Below are 27,272 nucleotides of genomic sequence, written 5' to 3' on the forward strand. Positions count from 1 at the left end.
ACGGATCACAGGGTCAGTGGTTCAATTCCCCGACCCTCCTGGCTACATGTCAAATTGTCCTTGGGCAAGACACTGAACACCAAGTTGTTCCCAGTGGGTCAGGTGATCACCTTACATGGCAGTTACCACCATCGGTTTGTGAATGAGAAGCAACATTGTAAAATCCTTTAGATAAAAAGCCTTATATAAGTGTTCATTTACACGCACACACAAAATAGATGTTGACACTGTTCTATTGCTGTTGTGGAATTTTCTTTTAAATATTCAAAATGTTTTTAAAACGTTTAAAAAGTAAAAAATATAAATATTTCAAACATGAAATTATTCTTGTGTGGACAAAAATATTATACAAAATATAATAAAAATGATTATTTTTCACCAAAATGACATAAGTGGCATAAAAATACATTGATTCTAACACGGATCATTTTTGACCCACTTATGGAAGAGTGTAGGGTCCAGTCACACGTGCACCTAAGGGTTAAGGGGACCAGGGTCTGTCCAGGTCACAGAAACCTGTTATTCATATTGTGTTCTTTGTAAAACCTTACTGTGATGCTTAGCTTGAGTAAGTCTCTGCATCAGACTCTTTATCAAAGGGCAGCACAGAGACTTCCATTATCTGGAACTGGGGTCATATGACTCAACTTTAAAGTTTGGAATATCAGTCACACACACATTGAGCTGAGATGAAAACATATAATATGGACCTTGCTGCGAAACTGTACAGTCACACCAGCTTTACCAAACAGAAGCCCTCCAACTCCACCCTGTCACTGCAGGCACTAATGATGACCCCACCTTCCTAGGTCCCATCTATAGTGAGCAGACAGAGGGGGGTTTAGCTCAAAATGCTGCAATCTGCAGAAAGCACTGTACTGGATGCAATCTGGGAGCCAGTGGCAGCTTTATATTCTGTGCTCAGCTTTTTCCCTTTGTCATGGTGGATTGTGGATGAGCTCTTTGCTGGGGTGTGAGTCTGTGAGCAGAGGTGGGGACTGGGGCGTAAACACGTTGTGTGTGCGCTGACACACAAGCATTCATCACATACAGAGTACAGCTCAGTTGATTGATATTTGAAGCACTGCAATTTTCTTTCAGGCTTAAACATTACTGAGGCCCATCTGGACAGACAACCTGAAGTCTCTTACACTGACCTCTGTGAATATTTACCTATTTTAAAAATGAAGCATTTGAGTATAAGAAAGAGCTTACATTTTTGTTTATGTGATAATAATTCTAATGGATGTTTTTGGTACTGTATAACTGCTTCAGAGGCTGTCCGTATAATAATTCAATTCAATTCAATTCAATTCAATTCAACTTTATTTATATAGCGCCAATTCACAACAAAGTCATCTCAGGGCACTTTACATAATAAAGTCAAGATTATAAAGATATATAAAGAGAACCCAACAATTCCCCCTGGAGCAAGCCATAGGTAACAGTGGAGAGGAAAAACTCCCTGTAACGGAAGAAACCTCCAGCAGAACCAGGCTCAGGGTGGACGGCCATCTGCCTCGACCGGTTGGGGTGAGTGGAAAGGGGAGAGAGAAAAGAACAGAGCAACAAAAAGCAACAACAAAACATCGGGCAGATTGGTAGGACCAGTAGCTTCACGCTGGAAGACACACAGCTTCAAAGCCGGGGACACCTGCAGAAAGGGACAGAGAGAGGGGGACAGAGGAGGACAAAGACAACTACGGGAGAGAACACACAGAGTTAATGACATACAGTGGTGACAATTGCGGGATGAGAGGAGAGGAGAGATGGTCAAGAGGAGGAAAGGAGCTCAGTGCATTGGGGGGTGGGTCCCCCAGCAGTCTAAGCCTATGGCAGCATAACTATAACTAACTATATGCTTTATTAAAAAGGAAGGTTTTAAGCCTAGACTTAAAAGTAGAGAGGGTGTCTGCTTCCCGAATCTGAACTGGGAGCTGGTTCCACAAGAGAGGAGCTTGATAGCTAAAGGCTCTACCTCCCATTCTACTTTTGGAAATTCTGGGAACCACAAGTAGGCCTGCATTCTGAGAGCGAAGTGGTCTACTGGGATGATATGGTGCTATGAGGTCTTCTATATATGATGGAGCCTGACCATTCAGAGCTTTATATGTAAGAAGCAGGGTTTTAAATTCTATTCTAGATTTAATGGGAAGCCAATGGAGAGAAGCTAGTGAAGGTGAAATATGATCTCTCTTGCTAGTTCCAGTCAGCACTCTTGCTGCAGCATTTTGGATTAATTGCAGGCTCTTTAGGGAGTTACTGGGGCATCCTGAAAGTAGGGAATTACAGTAGTCCAACCTAGAGGTAACAAATGCATGGACCAGTTTTTCGGCATCACTTTGAGACAGGATGCTCCTAATTTTGGCAATGTTCCGTAGGTGGAAGAAGGCTGTTCTAGAGATGTGTTTTATATGTGAGTTAAAGCATAGATCCTGATCAAAAATAACTCCGAGGTTCCTTGCAGTAGTACTGGAGGCCAGACTTATGCCATCTAGTGTAACAATATGGTTGGACATCATATCTCTGAGATTTTTGGGCCCAAATGCTATGACTTATGTTTTGCAAAAGCAGGTGCTTGTGTAATACAAGCGTATGTTACGACTAAGTATTAATTCTTGTGTGAAGAAATCAATTATTTAAGTAAAAATAACAGCTACAATTAATCAGTAAACAGTCCTTCGGTAGAAACCCAAGAGTGTGCAGAAACAGGAAGTGACGCAATACGCTTACCGCACGAGCAGCCCATAAGGTAATAATAATAAGGTAAACTAAAACCTTACAGTAACAGTTACACATACTATAATGTGAAATGTTAGATAGTACTTTAAATCAGCTTCTCTGAGCACTAAAGACAACATTACAGTAGGACATTACAAATGTAATACTTACTGTAAATACATTTCATGTTTTACTTTAGGTTTTTCAGAGTATGGATTTAAAATAAGTCATCTGAAGTAGATAGGTCAAGCCACTCAATACAATAAAATAGACTTTAAGGTCAGTACTTACTGTAGATGATATTTATACAACTTTTAATGCATTATTTCCATATTTATTATCGGGAAGGGGCCTTCACAAACCCTGTGTCCCTTGCATTTCAGCCACTGCAGGGATACATTATTTCACCCACTTCAGATGCTATCATGCCATGGTTGTTCTTTAGGTAGGGGGCGACTGTGGCACAGGAAGGTAGAGCGGTTGTCTACCAGTCTCAAAGTTGTTGGTTCAATCCCCGGCTCCTCCGGTCACATGTCGAAGTGTCCTTGAGCAAGACACTGAACCCCAACTTAGTTGCTCCCGGTGAGTGTTGGCCAGCTGCATAGCAGCTCCCCCATCGGTGTATGAGTGTGTGTGTGATTGTGAGTGTGAATGGGTAAATAAGAAGCAGTGTAAAGCGCTTTGAGTGCCAATAGGTAGAAAAGCGCTATATAAGTGCAGACCATTTACTTTGTTGTTATTACCACCACTGATATGGGCCAGCTGGTACATGCTCATCAGGGCCCAGTTGGCCAATATCATGCAAGATCATGTTGTGCAATATTGGTTGGCTTAGACACCAAATATTCACACGGGTTAGGTATAGGCCGCGAAATAATTAGGTAAGATGATGGAAATGTATAATTTAGTTATTTGGCCTATTAAATAGTGACTGAAAGCACAAATATTGCATATCAGTACAGATAATACAGCTTAAACTCTCTTCAAGAATGTTTGATAATGTTTGATTTCTCAAAATAACAATTTAAATCCAAACCCAAATGCTTCCTAACCTACCGGTAACAGTAGTTTTGTTATGTTTGATAGCTACCAGGTCATTTCTTCAATTTAAGAAAATGTACACTTACAGAATGTAGCTAACAGTGTTGCTTTAAACCAAGAGGGCCTACCGCAGTAAGTCGATTGAATCAGAAGCGACACATGGCTCCAACTGAAAGGAGACTGTCCACTTGGACAGCTTTAGCTACAATAACACATTCAAAGTAAAACTGCAAATAGGAACCACGCTCACCACTTGGCCAAGCTTTTTCATTACCACTAACTGCTTATAATGAGTAACGAGCTTTTTTTTCTAACTCTTTAGCCCTATCGTAAAGACCTTCCCATAAGATCTTCCCATAAAGCCCTCACCACTACCACTTTGGTGGTTTAGCTACTCCCATTCAGATACACACCCTATAGAAAGACATAAACAGCACACACAGAGAACACAATCACACAAAAACAATGTAGGTGTTGGAGCTGTCTGTCATGCATTGTTCCTGTCTACAGAATTCCAACATGAATGGGACCCCTGCTAGAATTTTGATCTTTATTAACTCAGATGCCATAATCATCAAATCACTGCCAATATTACTACATCACCCCACAAAGAAGAAAAACATGAGATTCATGCATTAGTCTTTCATAGATTATGGTTATGATGGATGTCATACACCAGTACAGTGCAGCAGCAGTTCCACAAAAATAAATCGCTACAATAAATAAAAAAATGTTGAAAAAAGACATAATTGAGTTCATGTTTTTCCAACTAAATTAAAACTGTAAATAGCGCTGTTTTGATTTACAGTAAATCATTATAGTGTATCTAGAATAAAGGGTATAGTAGCCTGTGATTGTACAACCTTGAAGTAACTTGTTGTTAATGGCACTTATGAGGTGAATCTAAAAAGAAGACACATTAGACACTATATTGACTTCTTATGTGATCATCCATCCAAATTTTAAAAAGATTTAAAAAAACAAGAATAATCTTGAAATGTGCTGCCAGCGGCAACTCTGTGATGAAGATGGTGCATTCAATCTGACTTATAATTGTTTCTGGTATCTGTTGCCTAGAAAGTGTTCATCATATCCAGACTACCTGAGAGATTCTTTGCTTTCGTGAAAGACAAAACCAGCATGAGGGTTTTTACGTTTTAGCACCAGGGACAGCACCAGAGCGTTTTCTTCTGTCGTGAAGTTATTGTTGAGAAAGCTGAAAACAAGCACGGCGTTTCTCTCGTGACTGTGAAGGGTCAGCACGCACCCACCCACGCACCCACCCACAAACACCCACGCACCCACACCCCTATCTACCACCTCCACGTCCGCTTTTAGTTGTTCTCCCTGCTGAACAGGAGAACGGGGAGCAGGAGTGAGCGAGGTGCGGACAGACGACGGTCCCTTCGGATGCTCGGTGTCAGGGGGAAGAAGAAGAGGAAGAAGAAGAAAAAGAATCAGCTACTGCTCCGGATATTCGTCTGATACCTGCCAACAAACGGGGTCTTCTTCCCATCGCCTGTTTTTTTCTTCCCCGCTGACCGTTTTGTTTGAAGGCTAGATTGAAAACAGGAGACTGGTTTTGGTTTCATGAGGCGCGAATGGAAAGATTTTCGAGGATGCGGATATAACGCAAAGACACGACCAGAGGCACCTGGGATTTTTAACCGTTACAGTACGAATTAGCTTAGTCGTAGCCATCAGAGGCAAACCAAGATCTTTTCATGTCAGGCTAAATATCACGTAACGTTATTGAGGCGCGGTAAGATAATATCGACAGCCTCTTTACAAGAAGACAACGTAAGGGGTAAGAGTATTTTTTATTTATTTTTATTTATGCCACCAGAAGGCTACACACTAATAACAAAGCTAAGGACAGTGGGGAGTGGGTGATGTTCAGGTGGCTGCTGTTAGCTTGCCACCGCTATTAGCTTTCCACGCGAACTGATATTGTATCACGAACGTTATTGTATCTCGAAAGTCTGAAAGAGATGCTTGTTAAAATAATCCCATAGGAAATTCTGGCACATTAGCTGCCCAGTTGAATAGTGTTCCTGGCTACAGCGCCTTACGTTAGCTATCGGGAACCATCTCCATATGTCTGTCTGTTCTTGCCTTTGTTTGAATCGATGTCAACCGCAGCCACATTTTTTTTAGGGTTCTCTGAATGTTGGATTCAGTTAAACCAACCCTGTTGCCTGCTTGCCAGACAGGTTGCTATTTGTACCACACCAAGATGCGCCAATGTTATAATATTGGCTTCTTGTAAAGCTGCAGCCCTTGCTTTCGAGATTGTGCTGTGTGGTTATGTTATGATGGGACCCAGATTTATAACGTTACTGCGTGCCTGGCCTAGACTGTGAGTCATAGCAAGCATACATAAGATAAAAGTATGTTTTAATACGTGTGTTTATTAAAAAATATAGGCTAGCAACACAGTTGTTTTTAAATTGTATACTTGCTTTATACCCCTTAAGCACATATAAATACAATGCCGCTTAATTGGCAGGTAACTGGGAACTGTCGTTTGCTGGATACCACGTGTAGTACCATCGCATAGAGACATCAGCACATTGTTGCTATGGCAAAACATAAAAGCGCATGGGCATACGTCGTCATAAAGTAACTTTCAAGACATGATGAGCCCTTCGAAACGTTAGGCTGCGTGAAAGAACCCTGACAGAGATTGGTGGTTACTGTTGATGAAGAATTTATTTATTTTTTTATAATGCTGTTTTATAGATCTAAACCTATGGTGTCTCCTTAATGAAGTGATGAGTCTAACCTATATAAATGGCTCTCAGTACAACACACATCTGAGGTTTGTCTCTATTTATAAGATCGGTCGTATTGTCCCCATTGTGGTGGAAACGGGTCAGCATGAGCACTCTGACCAGAATATGGCTGTACAGTCCTATGGACCATGCTGCAAACCAGTGCGTGTTCTGACATCTGTCAATTATTGTGAGCATTACACTTTTACATGACAGATACAATACGATGGTTAGGTTACTATTGGTTAGGACAGAAAGCCAGATGTTCATTCAGTTACATTTAAAATGCTTCCTCCTTCCTTCACCTATTTCCTTTGTTTACATCAGTTATTTTTTCTTTTAATTTAGATACATTTGTATCTCAAGTACAAAGCTAAATAAGAAATACAATTACATTACTTAACTGTGTTAGCAATTAAGTTACATTTTCATTCTGTAAAGTCTTAATGACTTATTTTTAGTGATTATCCATGTTATGATTTTTATTTCCTAACTGGGTGGGCTAATACCATAATAATTTGTTAATTATAAAAGTGCAACTGGACATAATCCCTATACAGTGGGAAAGAATTTCGAAAACATAAAGGTGTTGATCTTGGAGTCAAGTCAAATATATTACATTTTTATTTTTCCACAACCTAGACATCTAACTAAAGGTTAAGTTTACTACTTCCATTTAATAATTCTAAAAGCAGATCTGCGCAAAATGTTAGTAATACAACATGTTTAATACCTAAGGAAATTCTCCATTAGAAAGTCGTGCTTTGTTTTAGTAGGTTTTAACATATACCACTAGAGGGCAACATGAAGACTTTTCCTTATATTTCATCTTGTTGAAATGATGCTCTTGGATCTTCGTCTGCTCACCGTGTAAGGTTGTAGCAGACCACATACAGTATATTTAATAATTATTATAACTTTGTAGCTGTGGTAGAAATCTATCTTATTGTGGCCTACTGTGAAATGACTCCAAATGGAGAAGTTAGAGGGAAAAACTACAATTATTGTGCAATAAGAAATTTGTTCACACTACTTCGAATTACTTATTGGTATTTTGTTATTTTTATATTTTTCTGTCTCTCATGGATTACCCAGCCTGTAGACATCAGCTTTCTTTGAGATAATTATAGACAAATGCTTAAAATGCCTGTATTAAACAAACATTTAGAGAATCTGTAGATTTATCACATACATCCATGTTAACAGTTCATAGTGCATTTATGAAACTGAGTCTTATTGACAATGTTGCTGATTCTATATGATATGTTGTTTATGTATTTTTTTCTTTACTAGATGATCAACCATCAGGGTGTTAGAAAGTTCTTACTGATCCAGACAGGATTTTACAGTGTTCCCAGAGAGAACATTAGCAAAACAAAGTAGACAAAATGCATAAACAAATCTGGTATTGGAATATATAGTTGCATGCAAAAGTTTGCATCCCTTTATTTTGAAATGGCAAAAAGAGTAAAATGAAGATTTTTCTTTAAAGATTTATTGCCCATTCAGCTATTACGAAATGTTCCTTCATCTAAAGTTACATTTTGATTAATTTATTAATGAGGGTACAAACTTTTGCACTATTTTGCACATTACAATTTGCATAACTTCTTCACCATTGTTGTCACTTGATGATGTAGAAACATCCATCCATCCATTATCCTGATCGCGTATCCTGTTGAGAGTTCTGGGGAGCTACGGCCTGTGCCAGATATAGTACTTAGAGGAAACCCATGCAAGCATCGGGGCAACGTGTAAACTCCAAACAGAAACAGGGACCTTCTTACTGTAAGCCAGCAGCGCTAACAGCTCCACTACTGTGCTACCCTGGTCAAGGAGTGTATTTTAATAATTTCCTAAAATAATGACAATTACATCTGTGAAAAAGTTTTGCATCCCCTTTAACAAATTACAAATGTAATTAATTTCTGATGAAAAAACTGTTTTACTCAATTTTATTTCAAAATGAGGGGAAGCAGATCTTTGCACCCAACTGAATTTAGTCTGTTTGTTCATTATCCCAGTTAGATAATATCTTGTCACTGTGACCATTGACTAGACTGAAATAACTTTAAAATGTTTTTGGTGAGGAGACTGACTGGGTTGTAAGGATAAATGGATAGGGAATGGCTGTTATCTGGCTGAATGGCTACCTAGATGCACAGCATTCAACAATGGAATGGCGCTGTGAATGTGGGCCCCCCATAGTGCTGATTCTTAAAATCCCTCTCCAACAAGCTTTTTATCAGTTCCTGCCATTCACACTTTTATTGTGCTGCAGTGAACCATATCATTAACCTAGTCAACGCCTTGTATAACTAATGCTGCTTTCCGATGTGCAGTTCTTCCTTTAATGTTTGTTTTTAATCGGCTGCAATGGATAAACAGTTGAAGAGACATCTATTATTAAGCAATTAAATTTCAGCGAAAACGGTTGCATGCTGTTTAATGGGCAAACAGTGGACATTGTTACTTGTGTCCAACTGTCCATTTTCATACGTCTGTATACCATATTCACATGGTCTGTGATAGTTTCAAATTGCATTCATCTTTTCTACACTTACCATAATACAATAAATTGTATACCTACTGCTGTTGTTCTAATTCTGTCTACTTTAAATGAATTTGTTATTGTTCACTTGTAAATATGGGTAATGCTGGACATGCCTGCTATGAATATGACCCTAATAATGCAAAACCCAAAGCCATGTGGCCCATGGTACAAAACTACAAGAGTGATTTGATTTGACAGTGTGTAACTCCCAAGTCTGTATCACAAGTACAGTTATATTCTCAACTGCTCAGAGAAAAGTCGGTCACTTATATTTTCTATTTATAATAATTACAGATGGAGAAAGAATCAGGGCATTAGTGGTACATGGCAGGAACCATGAGCCTGACAGTCACACAACCATCAGGAAAAAAGGAGTTTTTCAGTTTTCCAAACGCTTTTAAAATGTAAAACAAAACAAATTCAAATGTTTAAATACACAAAAAATGTAAAGAAACCATTACTATTTGTAGGGAGTCAAAATATGGCTTAAGACAGCTTAGGACTAAGTCCATTTTTCTCTGACCACCCCCTTCCTCACACATCTACACCTTGCACGCTCTAGGCTCCCATCTCAACCCCATGCAAACTTATTGGGGTTTTTCAAAATTATGCAGTGGGTGTGTGGTCGGTCAGACCTAGGCGTTATGTTACTCTTCGTAAACAATTTTTTTCTTTTCTATTTTTTTCCCCATTTCTTATATGTTTTTCACCAGCTGCCGACCACAGTTAGTGTTACTTGAAATTGAATAAAAAAAAAATAAACTAAAAAAAATTGAACTAAAATTGAAATTGAACTAAAAACATTTTAAATCAAAATTTAAAAAAAAAAAAAATTTTTTTAAGCAAATATTTTTGATAGCACCGTGTATCAGCATTACTAAACACATGCACACACATAAAGGTATGTATTTTTGAGTTTGTTAGTGCTCTTAGAGTCTCCACACTCTTGCACCTTTGCTTGCACAGCTCCAATCACTCACAAGGATTGTATGTACATAGACTTAAGTAACCAGGTTACAGTTTTTTTGGGTGAAAACTGATTTCCTAACTGTCATATACACAGGATAGCTTGGTAGGGGATTAGGGGAATCTGTGTTTCCCAGATAAATTTCTATGGGAATACACAGATTTCTTTGCCATGCATACGCATAACCACTTTTCTAATCGGCTTTCTTCAACGGCTGCAGACAGGAACATGCTGCTGTTTGAAAGGCTGATTGAAAGGAGAGACACTTACCTGAGCGATGCTGAGCGTATATCTATATATTTATCAACATAAATCACTTTCACCTGTGGATTTTTTAAAAATTCAGAAGGTTCCTTTGTGGATCAGCTGAGTGTGTCTCTCCTTGTTTTCCCTTTCTCTCCCCGTCGTGTTACTATGGCACTAACAAGATGAAAAGTCACAAAGCAATGTTTTCTGCCACTATAGTTAAAATCTGTGTGCCAGGCTTACAAAATAAGTCAGCGGTGTAGGTTAAACAAAGTTACTCTCCTGCTGCATGTATACATTGATTTGCAGTACTTAAGTGCATGTAAATGAAGTCAGGTCCTCTTGCAATTCATGTTTCTTCTAAACAAGAAGTCCCTGTAGAGTGCATGGTGAAGATGTATACTGGAGGCGATATTTTCTGGCACATAAAGGGTTTAACAAAATTCGGAGATAGGCCTGTCACAGTAAATATGCTAAAGTCAACTAACTATACAATATATATGGATATGACTGATAGTTTTTGCTGTCCTTGATATTGTTTTTGCGGAGGCTCGAAGCTAAATGCTGTGTGACAGATCACAATCAAAAAGCTGGGATGTATATTTCTCTATATCTTAAACTCGGGATGGTAGTTGGAGTGGACATTTCCTCTCTTGTTTTAAGTGGACAGTCACTAGATTATGTTACTTTGTGTATGACTACATAAGCTTACATCCGAAGAGGATCAAAAGTGATCAGCAGCAAGGCTGGTTCGTGACAAGGGCAAATTCTTTCAGAAATGATGATGCCCGTCGGATTAAAGAGGCACAATCAGTACATTGAGGAAGCAAATAAGGCAAATGATGATGTAACTCCTGAAGACAGTATGTCTGTGGTGTCCTTAAGGAGATCCAGGAAATTCAAAACAAGTTCTGTTCGCAATGTAGCATCTTCAGCTTCAAAGGTATGCTTTACGATTGAACTAAAAAGAGCGGCTTTATTAACTACGGCTGAAGCATTAAGGCAAAGACACACTCTAGAGGAACAAGAAGCTAAGATTAAAGCAGAAAAGGAAATTAGAGCAAAGAAAGAAAAATTGGAAATGGATGATGCTGTTGCTGCTGCTAACGCTCAGATTCAGATCTTAATATTACTGAAATTTTGGATAATCACCATAGGTTTTCTACTCTACCTCCTCAAAAAATTCCTAACTTTAGTGGAGATCCTCTGGACTATAGTCTCTTTATCAGAGCATTTGAACACAGGGTGGAGAGTAAAACTGGGAATGACAGTGATCGGCTCTATTTTTTAGAGCAGTATACAAGTGGACAACCTAGATAGGTGGTGCGAAGTTGTTTTTACATGGAACCGAGCCAAATATATCAAAAGGCCAAGAAACCAAGTGGAGCTTTAAACAAATAATCCCAAGTCGCACTGCACCCTTACTTTGGGGAGATAATAGACAAACCTAAACAACAAGTTTTAAGCCAGGGAGGGCATGTGTAAAAAGAGCTTCATCACCACAGCAAAGCAATTAAATATTCAAAAGGATGTGAGCAGAGCCTAGCTCTAACAAGAAAGGACATGCGTTAAAGCTGTCAGGAGAAAGCAAACTGCTAGATCTTCTCAAGGACACACCCTAATTTGCTCCATATAAAATTCAAAGAACACCCACACCTGTTAAGGAGAAGCAGTTCGTGGATGGTTATAAATAGGCAGTGATCAGCAGATTTGTTAACATCAGATGTAATCAGCACTCCGATGCTGGGTCTGGGAGCACTGAGGGCATTCTTGCCATAGTTCCTGTTCGACTGAAGGCAAAAAATGGCAACAAAGTATATACTTATATCCTGGATGTGGAAAAGGGTTACTCTTCTCCTCACAACTATGGGGGAAAACAAGGTTGTGACTAGTAACATGGTAACAGAGTTGGCAGTAAGCCATCTGGAATCAAATAACTTCATAGACCTAAATGAGTTCTTCTCACAAAAAGATATTCCAGGGCACAAAGAACAACATCCCACGACAAGAAGATGTAGATAAGTGGCCGCATCTTAGAGGGGTACAAATACCTCTTATCAGGCCAGAAATAGGACTGTTAATTGGAACTAATGTTGCCAAGGCAATGAAACGAGGAAGTCATTACTAGCGTCAACAATGGGCCTTATGCAGTCAGAGCTATGCTGGGATGGATGGTCAATGGGCCACTGAAAGAAAGTGGTTGCAACAGAACCAAAGATCAATTAATAATGCAGGTTGTGTTACATCGTATATCTGTTGCCAAGCTCAGGAGTCAGCAGTTTAAGTATGACTTTCCTGATGGTGGTCAGAAGAGGAGCAGGAGATATCGAAGGCAGATTGTCTCTTCACGGATAGTGTGTCAAAATCTGCTAGGTTGGTAAATGGACACTATTGCATTAATTTCCAATTAAAAGATTGGATTTTTAAATGCCAAACAATCGTGATATAGCAGAACAACTTGCTGCAACTTTGAAGAGTAGCTCCCTCCTTTAGGTTTGGTAAATTCCTCATCATGGAGTGTATCACCCTAAAAAGCATAAGCTTCGTGTGGTTTTTGACTGTGGTGCTTATTATCAGGGAACCTCATTAAATGAGCAGCACCTTCAAGCCCCTCACCAGTAGAGGAATTCTATCCATGTTGAGCTCAGTATATGATCCATTGAGAATACTTGCACCGGTGAATTTATCTGCCAAAAAATTTTGCAGAATGAGATTGGGATGGGATGAGACTGTGCCCGAACCTCTTGCTCTAAGGTGGTCCTATTGGGTACAAAATCTAGAACAGTAAAATTACTTTGAAATTGATAGACGTTTCAAACCAAAAACTTTGGTCAGACCAATTTTTGCTCAACTGCATCATTTTGCAGATGCTAGTGAGGATGACTATGGGACAGTAACATACTTAGTCCAGCAAAAACAGCAGTAATCAATTTCATAGTGCCTTTGTGTTGGGAAAGGCAAGAGTTGCCCCCTATAGCCCATGACTATCTCTCGTTTGGAGCTTACTGCAGCAATCTTGGCAATGCTAGAATCAGAATCAGAATGCTAAGGAAGGAGTTGGAGCTACCACTGGAGGACTGTGTATTGGACTGATAGTACAGCATGGCTAAAATATACATCAGCGATGAGACATCAGGGTTTTGCGCGTTTGTAGCTAATAGGGTATCAGCGATTCAGCGAACCTCAACAGTCTTACAGTGTCGCTAAATTCTCGGATTAATCTGCAGACTGTGCATCAACGGGTCAGAATGTGAAAGCCTTTCTGTGAAATAAACTGTGGGTATCTTGACCTGACTTCCTTATACAGGCAGTCGAGAAATGGCCAAGGAATCCAGACCTGCAAGAGATTGAAATAGCTGAGGAGAAAAGAAATTTCACAGTGAATGTTCTCGCAGCTGAAGAAAGCACGGATATATTTTGATAAGAGTACTGCTCATCATGGACATGCCTAAAACAGGCCGTAGCACGGCTCAAATTGAAAGATACATTTCTAACTTCGTCCAGAAAGAGAAAGAAGCTATTAGAAAATATCGTCCAGGATGAAGGGGACGAAGATAAGCAACGTCTTCAGCTTCAAATAAAAATGCTGAACTACAAAACAGGATGAGCTCCAGGAAGCAGAGACGGAAATAATTCATCACTCCCAGTGGAAGAATTTTTAGGAGGAAATTTCAGCTCTGCCAAAAGGAGAACCGGTAAAAACAAGCAGCCACATACATAGACTTAATCCAGTACTTCAATATGGAATTCTTACTCTAGGTGGTAGGCTCAGCCGAGCTGCTATGCCTAAGGAATCCAAACACCCTGAGTCAGCACCTCGAACGCATGGGTGATTGGCAATATCATCCACACAATAAAGGATGAACGGGTCTAGTCCATCAGGTTCATATTAAGATGAAGACCAACGAGTTTGATAGACCCATAACAAAGGTCTGTCTTCTCCAAGAATCAGAATGAGACATTGGTAAAGACTGTGTGCTGGTAACCTCTCAAGCCCGGAGAAAGAAGAGAGAGCACCATACAAGATTGGTCATGATTTTTATAGGTTATTGCATTTTTTGTTTTTGTGTTTTTTGTCCATAAGTAATTTAGTAGTTGTTTCCAGTATTAAGTTTGTGAATGTTCCTAATATTGGAGCACATTTAGGGCCTGGGTATGTATGAGCCAACCAGGGTTTCCTGGCTATGTTGTGTATTGTAAGGTTAATTAGATTAAGAAGTTATAAGGGTACTGATAATGTCATTATTGACAGCATATGGCTTTGATGTTTGCCTTTATAATTTGCATTTGTAGTTTATCTTTTAAGTTTGTTTAACTACATAACTTACAAGAGTGGAGGCAGTTCAGCTCAGCTATTGAAAGGAACAGACAAGGACTACAAGAGAGAGTAGCTGGAGCAAAGTAACTGTCTACAAGGTAGTGGGGACCACACCAAGGTAGAAGTGAAAGCGTGAAACTTGTTTGATGGAATTGATTCGTGAACGTGTTTGTGAAATTACTATTCGTAAACGTGTATTGTAGAATTAGTCCATTATCGGCTAAGTGGGGAAATGTGGAATACAATAAATGTTTAGTGTTCATCATACAATGATCTCTGGAGTTAATTGTTGGACCACCGGATATGAGTAAGATCGCCTCTACAAGTTTTACTCTGGATGTCCTTTCTGATGCAGCCCTACCCAATTTTCCCTTGACTTGGAAGCAATTGAGGGAGCTTGGGCAACCTTGGCAGCTGGAGTTGGACAGTTTAGGGGTTCAGTGTCTTGCCCATAAACCCTTCAACATATGGCCACAGGGATTCAGGACGTGAACTGATGGCCTTACAGTCCAAAGGTGGCCACTTTACCAACGCCACTGCCACCCCACCCAATAATGTATACGGATATGAATTCTTTAAATAAATTGTGGTCCCTTTTTAAACAGTAAAAGTGCCATTAATTTTTATAATACAATACTACTACTACTACAGTTACTACTATCACTACTTCTATACTATGTTTAATGGTGTAATTTGATGTCATCTGGGAAAATGTTTCATATCCCTTTGACAGAGACATGGTGTATTCATATGAACATATTCTTCCCTCAAATCGGTTACTTGATTTAAAAAGGTTTTTATCATCATTTGGTTCAGTACTGGTGCCTTAAATTGAAGTAACATGTCTGTATGTGTGCAGAGTGCATGCTGTTTGATTGAGGGTTTGATGTATGTAATGGTACAGGTCAACAAAGGACCTCTGCTGTCCTATTCAGCAAGGCATTCAGAAGAGGATCAGCAACTGTGGAAGGGCCTCTGATGCATGTCTGCCTCTGGCCGCCTCGACTCTGCAAACAGGAAAGGCTGGAACTCTTTGCTGACTCCTCCATTGTAGAGGCCAGTTTGTCGGAGCAGGCTTTGTGCATTGCATTTGGGTCTGCTCTCCAACCTCCAGGCTTGTCTGAGCATCATGTCGTGTTTATTTGGGGCAACATATTGACTTTACGCTTAAAGCGACGATGTGCAACTTAAGCTAGTGCTAGCTGGAGACCCAAAATGAATCCTCTGCTCTGCCCAGCCTTTCCACTCCCTGCTCTAGAGTAGCTTTGCTCTGCTTTTTATGCTCTGCACAGCCCTTCAGATAGTTGTCCTTCTAAAATAATAAAGGGGAATGCTACTGAACCTACCAATTTGCTCAAAAAGAGAAAAAAGCTCATATCTATGCTTGCTTGCTGGGGCTGTTCACACATAAGTTATAGAGTCTATTTTTTTTAAAGGTTTGAAAAACATTGCATGATGGTATACAGGCAGTGCAGCTGATGAGTAATCAGATTTCTCCTCTACTTTTTTGCTGTGTTTGTGTGTGTGTGTTATAAATCAAACTGTCCAGTAAGAGAGACTAGAGAAGCTGTCCCTTTGCACTGGAAATGAGTTACTTTCAGTTTTAGTCTTCTGGGCTTGACTTGGCTTAAAAACAAGGAATCGAGGAATTGCTTTGTATCATTGTCTCTTTTTCATTCAGCAACTCCCCTCTGCTCTTTTAGGTCTTATGTTATGCATATGCACATTTATAAAAATCTCATTAGAAGATATATGCACATGGCAGGAAATCTGCATTCTCCGAGGGAATCCACCCGGGGAAATTAGGTTTTTCTTATCCTATGTTCCAATTACAGATGCCAGGTTGCGTTAAGAAAGGCTAGTGTAACCATATAATAAAATAACTTTTTCTTTTAATCTGCTGGATTTTCTGTAATAGTGGGTGTAGTGGGTATGGTGACTTTTTAGCTAGTGCTAATTTGCTTTCACTGCCCCCTTGCTTTAAAGTCAATGATCTTTTCAGGTAAAATATTAATGTAGGTTTATTTTGAATACCAATATCATGCTGTAGCTTTTAGACAAAGATGTATGGCTGGATTTATTGCCCCTTTGTTTGGTAGTACAGGGAGTGGTTCTGTATGTCTACCCTAATTCCCTTGGTGCATAGTGGCTATGTGAATGGCTAATATGCACAGCCCCAATTCCCTGCAGACGACTGATTGTGGGCTCTATTTTTCTTTTCCTCTGTGCCTGATTAACAGTGTGCAATGACAAGCAGAACAGCTGGGCAAAAGGAAATGACTCAGAGAGGAGAAAAGATGAAGGGGACAAAAAGAAAAGGTGGTACTGCTTTTAATGCCATTGGCTCTGCTCTGCTTTAGCTAGTAGTGTGTCTGCTATGAGTGATGTGTGAGCCTGATTGTGGGTCTGTCTTCTCAAAAGCTGGGGTTTAGCCTTGAGGCATTCCTTGGTGGCCTGCATTTAATCTTTTCCTGTCAGAAGCAATAATATTCTAAACAGACACATGTACAATACATGCCTCCTATTTTGAATTTAGAGAAAGCTCTTAGTTTTGATGGAGGTATGTTACCCAGAGAAAAGATATTTCATAACAATATTGAAGAGCCTCATTTAATTAATGTTGAATCTGCCTAAGATTTCATTGTGTTTAATGTCTAGTGTGTTAAAGTTATTGCAGTTATCACCTGTTAGTCTTGACTGCACTAACAAGTATGGAGAGACTAGTAATATTTAAAGGCATATTGCCCAAATGACAGATTTTAAGTATTTCATTACATTAATGTGTCATTTTATGTATTTGCCTATTAGGGATTTTTTTTTCACAGACCCCCTTTTATATCCTTTTTTGTGCCACATCAGTCTGCGTGTCAGCATCTTTTCCTGATATAAGCAGTATTGTTGGGAGATTAATTTTATTTTAAGTGCTTTTATGATGTCTCTAGGTTTGTGTATAGAAAAATTGACATAAAATGCAAATTCTATGCCTTTTCCATGGCAAAGTTACAATTTAAGCACTTATTTATATCTATTTTGTTTTCTCACAGGACTAGGGATGGGCAAATGTATGTCACTCATGCTGGCATGATTGTAGGTGGTTATCTGACCTATTCTCTGTTCTGAATCCTGATACTATATGGTTACATCCTGAGTGGGCAGATTTACAGTATACATGTGGCTTTTCAAAGTACTGTGTTTGTGTTTGCTGGGGGTTTAATAGTTCAGCTCAGCTTACATGTGTGCTTTTGTGGTTGGTGGGGGTAGGTCTGGGTGTGGGTGTGGGGGAGGATAGAATCAGTACAGTAGGTTGCATCTTGTAGGTCAGGGTATTGTTTGTCTGATCCACTGAGGAGCAAGACACAGAGCTTCAAACCCACAAGAGGAAATTCTCCCTTTGTTTACTAGTGCCAGATCTTATTGGTCCTGCCCATTGTCCAGCCCCCACCCTGGTTCCCTCCCACAGACAGCTTGTCATGGACTTCATTGCTGTCAGGCCTGCCCTGGATAGTGTGCCTTCTTTGTAGCTGCTTCCATCCCATGACATTTGGTTATTTAAGCTGCATAGACAGCTTACCACTTAACCTCTTTATCAGTTGCGCCACAATACAATCATTCGGACGACGTAGGCCTGCTTGCATTTTTTTATTTGCCTTGTAATGAGGGATGATAAAGTTTTTATTTCAGACAATAATAATAATGCAGAAATAAGGAACTTGTGAGAAAACATTTACTACCCACTGTGCAAACACCCATCAACTCCTACACACCTTCACACACTCTCATTGGGTTCAATGCACCAGCCAATTTCTGGGGTGCCCATAGTTTGGGGGTAGTGTGGAGACATTATACTGCCTTGTTCTCTAATCCCTGAATTTAGTTTCTACTCCCAGCCACTTCTTAATCTGCCACTAATAGGATTTTCTAAGCTTTTGTTTTATTTTTTATTTTTGAATAATATGTTTGATAATATGTTTGAATATTTGTGACTTGTTTTATGTTGCTTAATAAGGTATATTTCAGGGTTGAGATAATGGACAGTGCATTTGTCTGTTGAACATCTAAAGGCAAACTGCATATTGTGGACAGCATACAGCGCACATACAGTATACTACAGTTGTAGTTAATTTTGAGAACAATAAAGAGTGACTATGTAAGCACTTTGGTGTGCTTTAGATGCTTTTCTAAACTGATATGTATTATCATTTTAAAAAGTTTCACAATTATAGTTTTGGTAATTTTTTTCCATACATACATTACATTAACTTGCATAAATAACTAATCATAAAAACGCTGCATATTCACACACACCCTTTATTCTGCTAAAGACTTTCATCATGGCTATCAAGATGGCTGAGCAGTCTAAGGTGCAGACATACTCAAGGACAGACTCCTTACCCAAAGGGACTTCTGGTCTCCTAATGGAGGAGTGGGTTCAAATCCCAGTTCAAGTCAGCAGGATCACATCCCATCCTACCAACCAGGTGTGTCCCTGAGCGAAACACCCACTACCCACCCAATGTATGGGGTTTCATTGTACGTGTATGTGCAAAATGTGTATGTGCTCACTGATAATAAAGGTTGTTCTGTTCTGTATCAGAAGCCGCAACTTGATGGGCAAAGGGTCAGTGGTTTAGCACACACTGCGCTAGAGTAACAAAATATGATGTCCTACTTTCTTTTTATTGTATCACAAAATCAGTTTTGAATTAAATCGGGACAAATCAAAGATTCACACCACTAGTTCAAGTAATTGTTGTTGCACAGCACAAGATAATTTACCTATATAACCTCAACAAAATCTCACGCTTTGTCGTGGTTAAGATCATACTTTAAAAGCTCAATGCCTCCCAGAGACGTAATGCATCTAAACTGCACACCAAATACTGTAATTACTTATCTTACTTACTTGTCCTTAGTTTGATTGTAATTGATTATAGCCTTTGTTAAGTCTCAAGCAGTAAATTTCTGTGTTTCCTGCCTTTGTCTGTAGTGTGCACTAAACCAAATACACAATTGCTAACAAACAAAAAATAAAACAGTAACGACACTGTAAATATAAAGACTGCAAAGGCTGCTCTGACAATGTGGCTCAGTGACTCATTAGGTCGCCCACATGCTAAACAGCTGCAGATAATTACTAAGTGAACTGTCTCTCCTTGTACACAGAAGGCATACAGTGCTGCAAAATGATGTTTAAGCTGGACATTTTTTTAATAGAGGCTTATTTTCCCCCTTTTAATACTATGTTCAATTATGCACTTGCAGGGAACATACACAATCCAGCCATAACATTAAGACCAATGTAGTTGATGTTGGAAACAGAAAATATGGCCAAGTGTTAGGATGTGAGTGACTTTGACAGGGGCCAAATTGTAATGGCTTGAGGATTAGGTCAAAGCAATACAAAACTGTGCCTCTTGTGGGATGTTCTCGGTCTGCAATGGTCATGACCTACCAAAAGAGTTACAAAGAAGGAAAACTAGTGAACCAGTGACAGTCATCAGTGGCCAAGACTCATTGATATTTGGTATTAACCTTTGGTATGGCTGATCGTGTATATTGGTCCAACCTGTATTGAGATATCAGTTAAATCTTTGACCTGGTATTGATTTCCAATTTTGATTTAGAAGAGTCCTTACTTGTTCAGAAATGGTCCTTTCCAAAGGATTACTGATAGCATTAAGAAACTCTTAGCACAGCGTAATTTAACATAGATTAAACCAAACTCATCATGTCAGACATAACAGAAAAGGCTTAACGACTACAATTTGACCACTGCTAAATGAATGAATTGACCCATAGAGCTGTGGTACCAGTCCTGTGTCATTCTTGTCAATTCTATAAGATTTTAGAAAGATTCTGTATAATAACAGAATTTTTCTGCCACCATCCTTTTTATCTCCGACTGGTCACCCATGTGTTTTAATCTGATCAATGCTCTTAAAAAATGGCCCTTAGTTAATAAATGGGTCTCTTCGAAAGGGGGTTTAATCTTAATGTAGATTTCTTGATTATTTTTTTTTAAAAAGTGAGATGGTTAAAAGAACTGATAGAACATGTGTGAGGACTGCTGTATGCCAAGCAAACAAGGCTATAGTTTTATGTGAATATATAGAAATTTCTCCCTATGATTGTCGACTGAACAACTGAAGCATTACTTAAAATCTATCTTGTAAATGTGATAGTATTTTATTTTAAATTTTTTTGTCCTTTCGGCTTATCCCGCGAGCCACAGCCGTTCACCATCCACACGGCGATTTGGCAGTCTTCAAGCTGGATGCCCTTCCTGACGCAACCCTCCCCGAATTTCCAACGGGCCTGGACTGCTGGCACTGCACAGCTGGGGAGGGAAGGTGCCCTTAGGGGTTCAATGTCCCACCTCGACACACAGCCGGGACCGAGGATTGAACCACTGACCCTGTGGTCTGTGGAGGACTGTCCCTACCAACTGAGCCACAGCCACCCCCCAGCACTGCAAATCTACTTAAAATCCTGACTCTCTCAAATTTCTTACTTCCCCTATTTCCACTCTTAAAATAAATGTAATAGTATAATGAGATATATAAAATGTTGTGTTGTTGCAATCTGTAATGCCCAGTTTAAGCATGTATAGCCATTTGAAGAGAAACGTAAACTAATTATTTCTCTTTCTGTGGAATTATCTTCTAAAAGGATCCACAGCATCCTTAAATACATGCAGTACATACATACATACATGCAATAATCATTATAATATCCAGGTACTTGTTGAGACATTTTGTTTTTTGGCATTACTCTCCAGGCATAATGCAGTGTGTGGTTGTCTTTGCTTGTTTTTGTACTGCTCTATGGGTTTAGAGGATTGGTTTGCTACGTGTTTAGTGTAGATGTATGTAAGTTGGCTGTGTTGGTTTAGAGAATGTGGAAGTCGATATTGTCAGTATAGAGTTTTTGCCATTGACATGCTAGGATCTGATTTCTGGAAATCTAGATATCAGGAGATCTAGATATCTGGAGCAGTTTTATTCACTTGTTGTTTGGTTAACTTAACAACTACCTGACCGTTGCTGTACTTATCTTGAATTTCTTTTTTAATCTCGTTTCACTGTCTGGCAGTTGCACTGTCCAAAACTGTATTTGCATATGTTATTTGATAATATAAAACTAGAGTGCAGCTGGGAGGATGTGTGGAAAGTGTGGATGATGTATATGGACAGAACAGTATCTGACTCCTATTGAAATAGAAGTAGTTGAGTGTTTTCTAAACTGAATCTTTAAATTCTTGTTTGCAAACATTTTACTACTCAGTTTTGGTAAGTGTCTAGTAGTATATAATGAATATCTTTTTTTCTCTGTACTGTATACACTGACTATGAATGTTTTTGTTCTGTGTTGTAGGTTGAATGTGTTTTCCTCTAGCCAGGACAACATGAGCACCATCTCACCAACAGATTTTGATAACTTGGAAATCCAGCAGCAGTATAATGACATCAACAACCGATGGGACCTGGCAGCAGAAACAGATTGGGACAATGAGAACAGTTCGGCAAGACTCTTTGAACGCTCACGGATCAAAGCTCTTGCAGGTATGCTTTGCTTAAATGGTCACTGTGTACCTACTGCATTTAACTGTATCTGTGAGTTGATGGTTGAAAAATATTTGTTTCTCTCTGCAATATCCTTCTTTTTTGACATGGCGGACACATGCTTTTTAAGTTGCTGTAACAGTAAACAGTAATATACTCTGTGTAGCTGTTTAAGTTAAAGTTCTCTCAATACCATACACACTAAGTTACCAATATTTGAGATATACCTGTGCTATCTTTTCCAATAGCCAAAAATGCCTTTGTGAATATTATTTTTAGACTAGTGTTATCTTAGCTCTGTGGTAAATTTTAAGTTAGTGAATTGTTAGCCTAGGCTATCATGAAACTGTTTTTAATATTGGAACTTCTGCTTAACAGCCCTTTTGTACACACAAGAGAAATTACAAATTCTAAATCAATGAGGGGGTGGTAACAGTCATTCTACAAGTCGTATTATCCACATACACCCATTAATTAAAGGAATGGAAATATCCAGGTTATGTAATATATCTTTTTAGTATGTGAATTAGCTTCAACGGCAGATCTGTAGCTATCAATTGGCTACTGGCTTGTCACCTTCAGTGGAATGTGTTATGCATCTTGATTTGGCCTGAGTTTTTTTTTTAACGTCGGATGCCTTTCCTGCCACAACCCTCCTATATTATCTGGGCTAGGCCGATGCTCTACCATTGAACCAGCTGGCCCCCTTGATCTAATTGACTATGATTAATGAAAGAATTGCACCGCTCTGTCCATTAAATTTGGTTTAGCTGAATAGTGAAAAATTTTATTGTAATTCAAAAAAGATATATTCCAGAGACAAAGGTATTTGGCTAAATGACATTAAAAAAAAGTAAAGGAAAAAAGCAGTTAAGCTGAAACGTCCTGTACATATCTACAGTGAGTGAAATGAGATGCACTAGTCTGACACGTCCAGTTGATTGCTCATAGTGTAATGGTCTGCACTTATATAGCGCTTTTCTACCTATTGGCACTCAAAGCGCTTTACACTGCTTCTTATTTACCCATTCACACTCACAATCACACACATTCATACACCGATGGGGGAGCTGCTATGCAGCTGGCCAACACTCACCGGGAGCAACTAAGTTGGGGTTCAGTGTCTTGCTCAAGGACACTTCAACATGTGACTGGAGGAGCCGGGGATTGAACCAACAACTGTGAGATTGGTGGACAACCGCTCTACCTTCCTGCGCCACAGTCGCCCACAGTGTGGAAAGTCTGTCTGTGCCCAGTCCAGTCTGTCCAGTCCTTAAATATATATTAAGGCTGATATGGTAAACATGGTTAGATACAATTTTTAAATGGGGCAGGAGTTTGAGAAATAGACATTTAGAGAAAAGTCACAGACTAACTGATCTGCACAGATCTACAGATTGTTTCTGTAGACTGAGCTGCAAACTTGATACTTTTCTGTCCCAAAAGACACTATTCTCTCCTTATAGGGCAAGACAAAAATACTTTTAAAAGGAGGACAACACCAGGGAGAGGTATACTCAATTCACTAAAGGCGGTGATGGAATTAGGGGTCAGACAAGACTTTACAGCTTGGTTTGTGAAAACCTACTTTCATTGTGGCAGCACTTGTAGTTTTGAAAAGTTAGTCTTTCAAATCCCTCCATGTAAGGATTATCATAAAATAGCCTTTGAATGAAATGTGTACAAAGTTTTTCTGGATGACATTGTTTTTTTATCCTTTGCATTTTAACCCATGTGACCTGTCCTGTCATGTTGATTAGAATGTTTTTGATATAATGCTAGTGTCGTTCGAAAAACAGTTTCATTACCTACCTTACTTGCCTACCAGTGACACTGTTGACATTATTCTAAGCTATGGAAATGGAAGTGCAAGTGCTTGTATTTAGCCAGCACATCCTGCTTGAAGTTCCAACTCCAGATACTTTGTCTGTGTGTGTGTGCAATAGAGAGGGGGAGTATTTGTGTTTAAATACCGGGTGTGACATTCGACAGATAAAATATCTAAATATAAAAAAACAAGTTGCAATATCATGGAGAACCCAGCAGAGGGGAGCAACAGGCAGTCAGTTTCACGCACACATGGATGCACGTACACACACACACACACACACACACACACACACAAAACCACACGAGCAGCAAAAACCGCATGCCCTGATGATCATCACCACTGTAGTCAAAGTATTTCTGAAAGATAAACCTAATTTTACTTACAAATACAGCCTGAGCCATTTCCACATGCCAACAGAAAACACACTTTGGGTGTTTCCTGTACGCTGCTTGTATAAAGAACAATATCTTGTTATATAATTAAGGAAAGCAACAGACACTTGTAAGACTGCACAGGTTTTACAAGAGACGTGTGTGTGTGTGTGTGTGTGTGTGTGTGTGCGCGCACACACATACCCTCCTGTGGGAATACCTATGATACCATCTCCATTTGACAAGTGTGGGCTTGAATTTGCACATTCTTTAACATGCAGGAGCAGCTATTTCACCTTAGGCTCAGCTCTTGCCTGCCTTTTATGTATCCCAGTGTATCCCAAATGTCAAAAATGTCTTTATTCTAAACCCTTCTGCTTACTGTTCTTACATTTGTCTTTCTTACACACTGTCTCAGTCAAACTGCATCTGCCATTTTCACTGTAATATGATTGCCTAATTTCCTGGTTCAGACCTTTTACACGGTTGCAGTTTAAGTCATTGTACTCCTGGTATGAAAGCAGTTTCTGCCACTTGTTTCACAGTAGAGGGCCTTCCCCGAGTTAAGATCATTGCAATTTGCATAAAGAAGCACTTATCTACTATCCATTACTGCGTGGTAGCAAGGCAAGCTGTGTAAATATGCCACCCTGCTTAACACTTACAATGTTTGTACTTAAGGAAACTTGTTACTGTTATTCTTCATTGCCATTTAATATACATATTATATTTGACATGTATTTAATGAACTACAACCCCCATTCAAAAAAAGGTGAGATAATGTGTAAAACGGAAATAGAAACAAAATGCCACGATTTGCAAATCTCATCAACCCATATTTTATTCACAATAGAACATAAATAATATCAGATGTTGAAAATGAGACATTTTACCATATTATGGAAAATATTAGTTCATGTTCACCATTGTGTAGCATCCCCTCTTCTTTTAATAACTTTCTGGAAATGTCTGATAAGTGAGGAGACCAGTTGCTGGAGTTTAAGGAGAGAAATGTTGTCCCATTCCTGTCTGATGCAGGATTCTAGCTGCTCAACAGTTCTGGGCCTTTGTTGCTGGATTTTTCATTTTATGATGCTCCAAATGTTTTCTATTGGTGAAAACTCTGGACTGCAGGCGGGCTAGTTCAGCATCGGGACTCGGGAACCTAGCATTGTCTTGCTGAAATATGCAAGACTTTTCCTAAAAGAGATGTAGTGGGGATGGGAGTATGTTGCTTTAAAACCTCTATGTACTGTACTAATTAGAATTGATGGCACCTTTCCAGATGTGCCTTGCCTTAGGCATTAATGGAGGCTTTTGATCTGTCTGCAGATAACAAGCTGGATGGTATTTCGCAGGACATGGCATCCATGGTTTCCAAAAAGAATTTCACATTTTAAGTTTTCCATTTTGCCTCAGACAATTTCACATGAGCTTTGGCCCAGAGAATGCGGTGATGTTTGTGGATTGTGTTCACATATGGCTTCTTCTTTGCATGACACAGCTTTAACTAAATTTGTGTATTGCACAATGAACTGTGTTCACAGACTGTGATTTCTGGAAGCGTTTCTGAATCCATGCAGTGATGTCTAGTAGAGAATCAGGCCTGTTTTTAATGCAGTGCCACCTGAGTGCCCAAAGATCAAACACGTCCAGTTTTGACCTTTGGCCTTGTCCCTTGAGAGATTTTTCCTGATTCTCTGAATCTTTTGATGATATTATATACTGAAGATGGTGGGATATTCAAAGTCTTCACAATGTTACGTTGAAGAATTTTTTCTGAAACTATTCTACAATTTTTAGTTTGTCACAGATTGGTGAACCTCTGCCCATCTTTACATTCAAGCAGCTCTTCCTCTCTGAAATGTCATGTTACTGACATGTTGCCAGTTAGCCTAATAAGTTGTCAAATGCTCCTCAATTTGTTTTTGATTTGCTGCAATTACTTTTCCAATCTTTATTGCCCCCGTTCCAACTTTTTTGAGATGTGTTGCTGCCATCAAATTCAAAATGAGCTAATATTTTTCATGAAATGGTAAAATGTCTCAGTTTCAACATCTGATATGTTGTTTATGTTCTATTTTAATAAAATATGGTTTGATGACATTTCCAAATTATTGCATTCTGTTTATAGTAACACGTCACACATCATCCCAACTCTTTTTGTGATTGTAAGAACACAAACACTAAAGCATGAATAATAGATTATCATATCAGTTCACTCTGAGAATTTGGCCTCATATAGAGAGGAATCTACATGACTTGCTTCAGGGGGATTCCCATTCAGATCAGATATTTACTACCAGACTATTGTCCAGCCCCCATGTTCTCAGAAAGGGTTGTGCTGTAGGATGGATAAAATGTACATGCTCAGCAATAGATCTCTCCTTACTCCTTCTGGCAGTGGTTACTCCACCAGCAGCTCATATTCTCTCCTTTTATTACTTCCAGTTTTCTAATGCAGGGCTTTCTCCCACAGGCTCATTTGGCAGTCTTTGTCACTTCTTGTTTTTGTACATTTATTCAAAGTAAGTAAAACAAACAAACAACTTGAACAAAGTAAATGACTGTCTTAGTATGTGTATTTATTAGCAGTAACTGAGAGATGGCTTCTACAGGGAGGAAACTACCTGAATGTCAGCTCAGCCTTAAGTGGGATTAGAGTGTTTAATATATTCCCAAATGGATCTTAAATAGCCATTAATGTGGTACCAATTCTCTTTTCTTCATTTCACACTGCATGTGACCATAGAAAAGCTTCAGTTCCTCAAATGGAATGTGTTTGTTTATGATGTCATATGATCAGTCAAGTTTTGCTTCATAATGACCCAGTCACACAAGGTATGGGGCATTTGGTCCTTTAATGAGACCCATCCATATGCTATTA

The 27,272-nt window shown here is 39.1% G+C and overlaps 1 protein-coding gene across 4 annotated transcripts in view; it reads left to right on the plus strand.

The window, feature by feature from the left end:
* The first annotated feature begins 5,051 nt into the window (after positions 1-5,051).
* Positions 5,052-27,272, plus strand: part of sptbn2 (spectrin, beta, non-erythrocytic 2) — a 54,633-nt gene continuing 32,412 nt past the window's right edge. For 2 of the 4 annotated variants that reach the window (XM_067492367.1, XM_067492370.1), the window contains exons 1-2: positions 5,052-5,569; positions 21,996-22,183. In XM_067492367.1, coding sequence (XP_067348468.1) covers positions 22,027-22,183 — 157 coding nt within the window. In that variant the 5' untranslated portion in view covers positions 5,052-5,569; positions 21,996-22,026. Of the gene's footprint in view, positions 5,570-21,894; positions 21,911-21,995; positions 22,184-27,272 lie in introns of those variants that run through there. The other 2 variants (XM_067492372.1, XM_067492369.1) reach the window with 2 other exon arrangements.

The sequence above is a fragment of the Channa argus genome, chromosome 22, assembly GCF_033026475.1.
Source record: "Channa argus isolate prfri chromosome 22, Channa argus male v1.0, whole genome shotgun sequence".
NCBI lineage: Eukaryota > Metazoa > Chordata > Actinopteri > Anabantiformes > Channidae > Channa > Channa argus.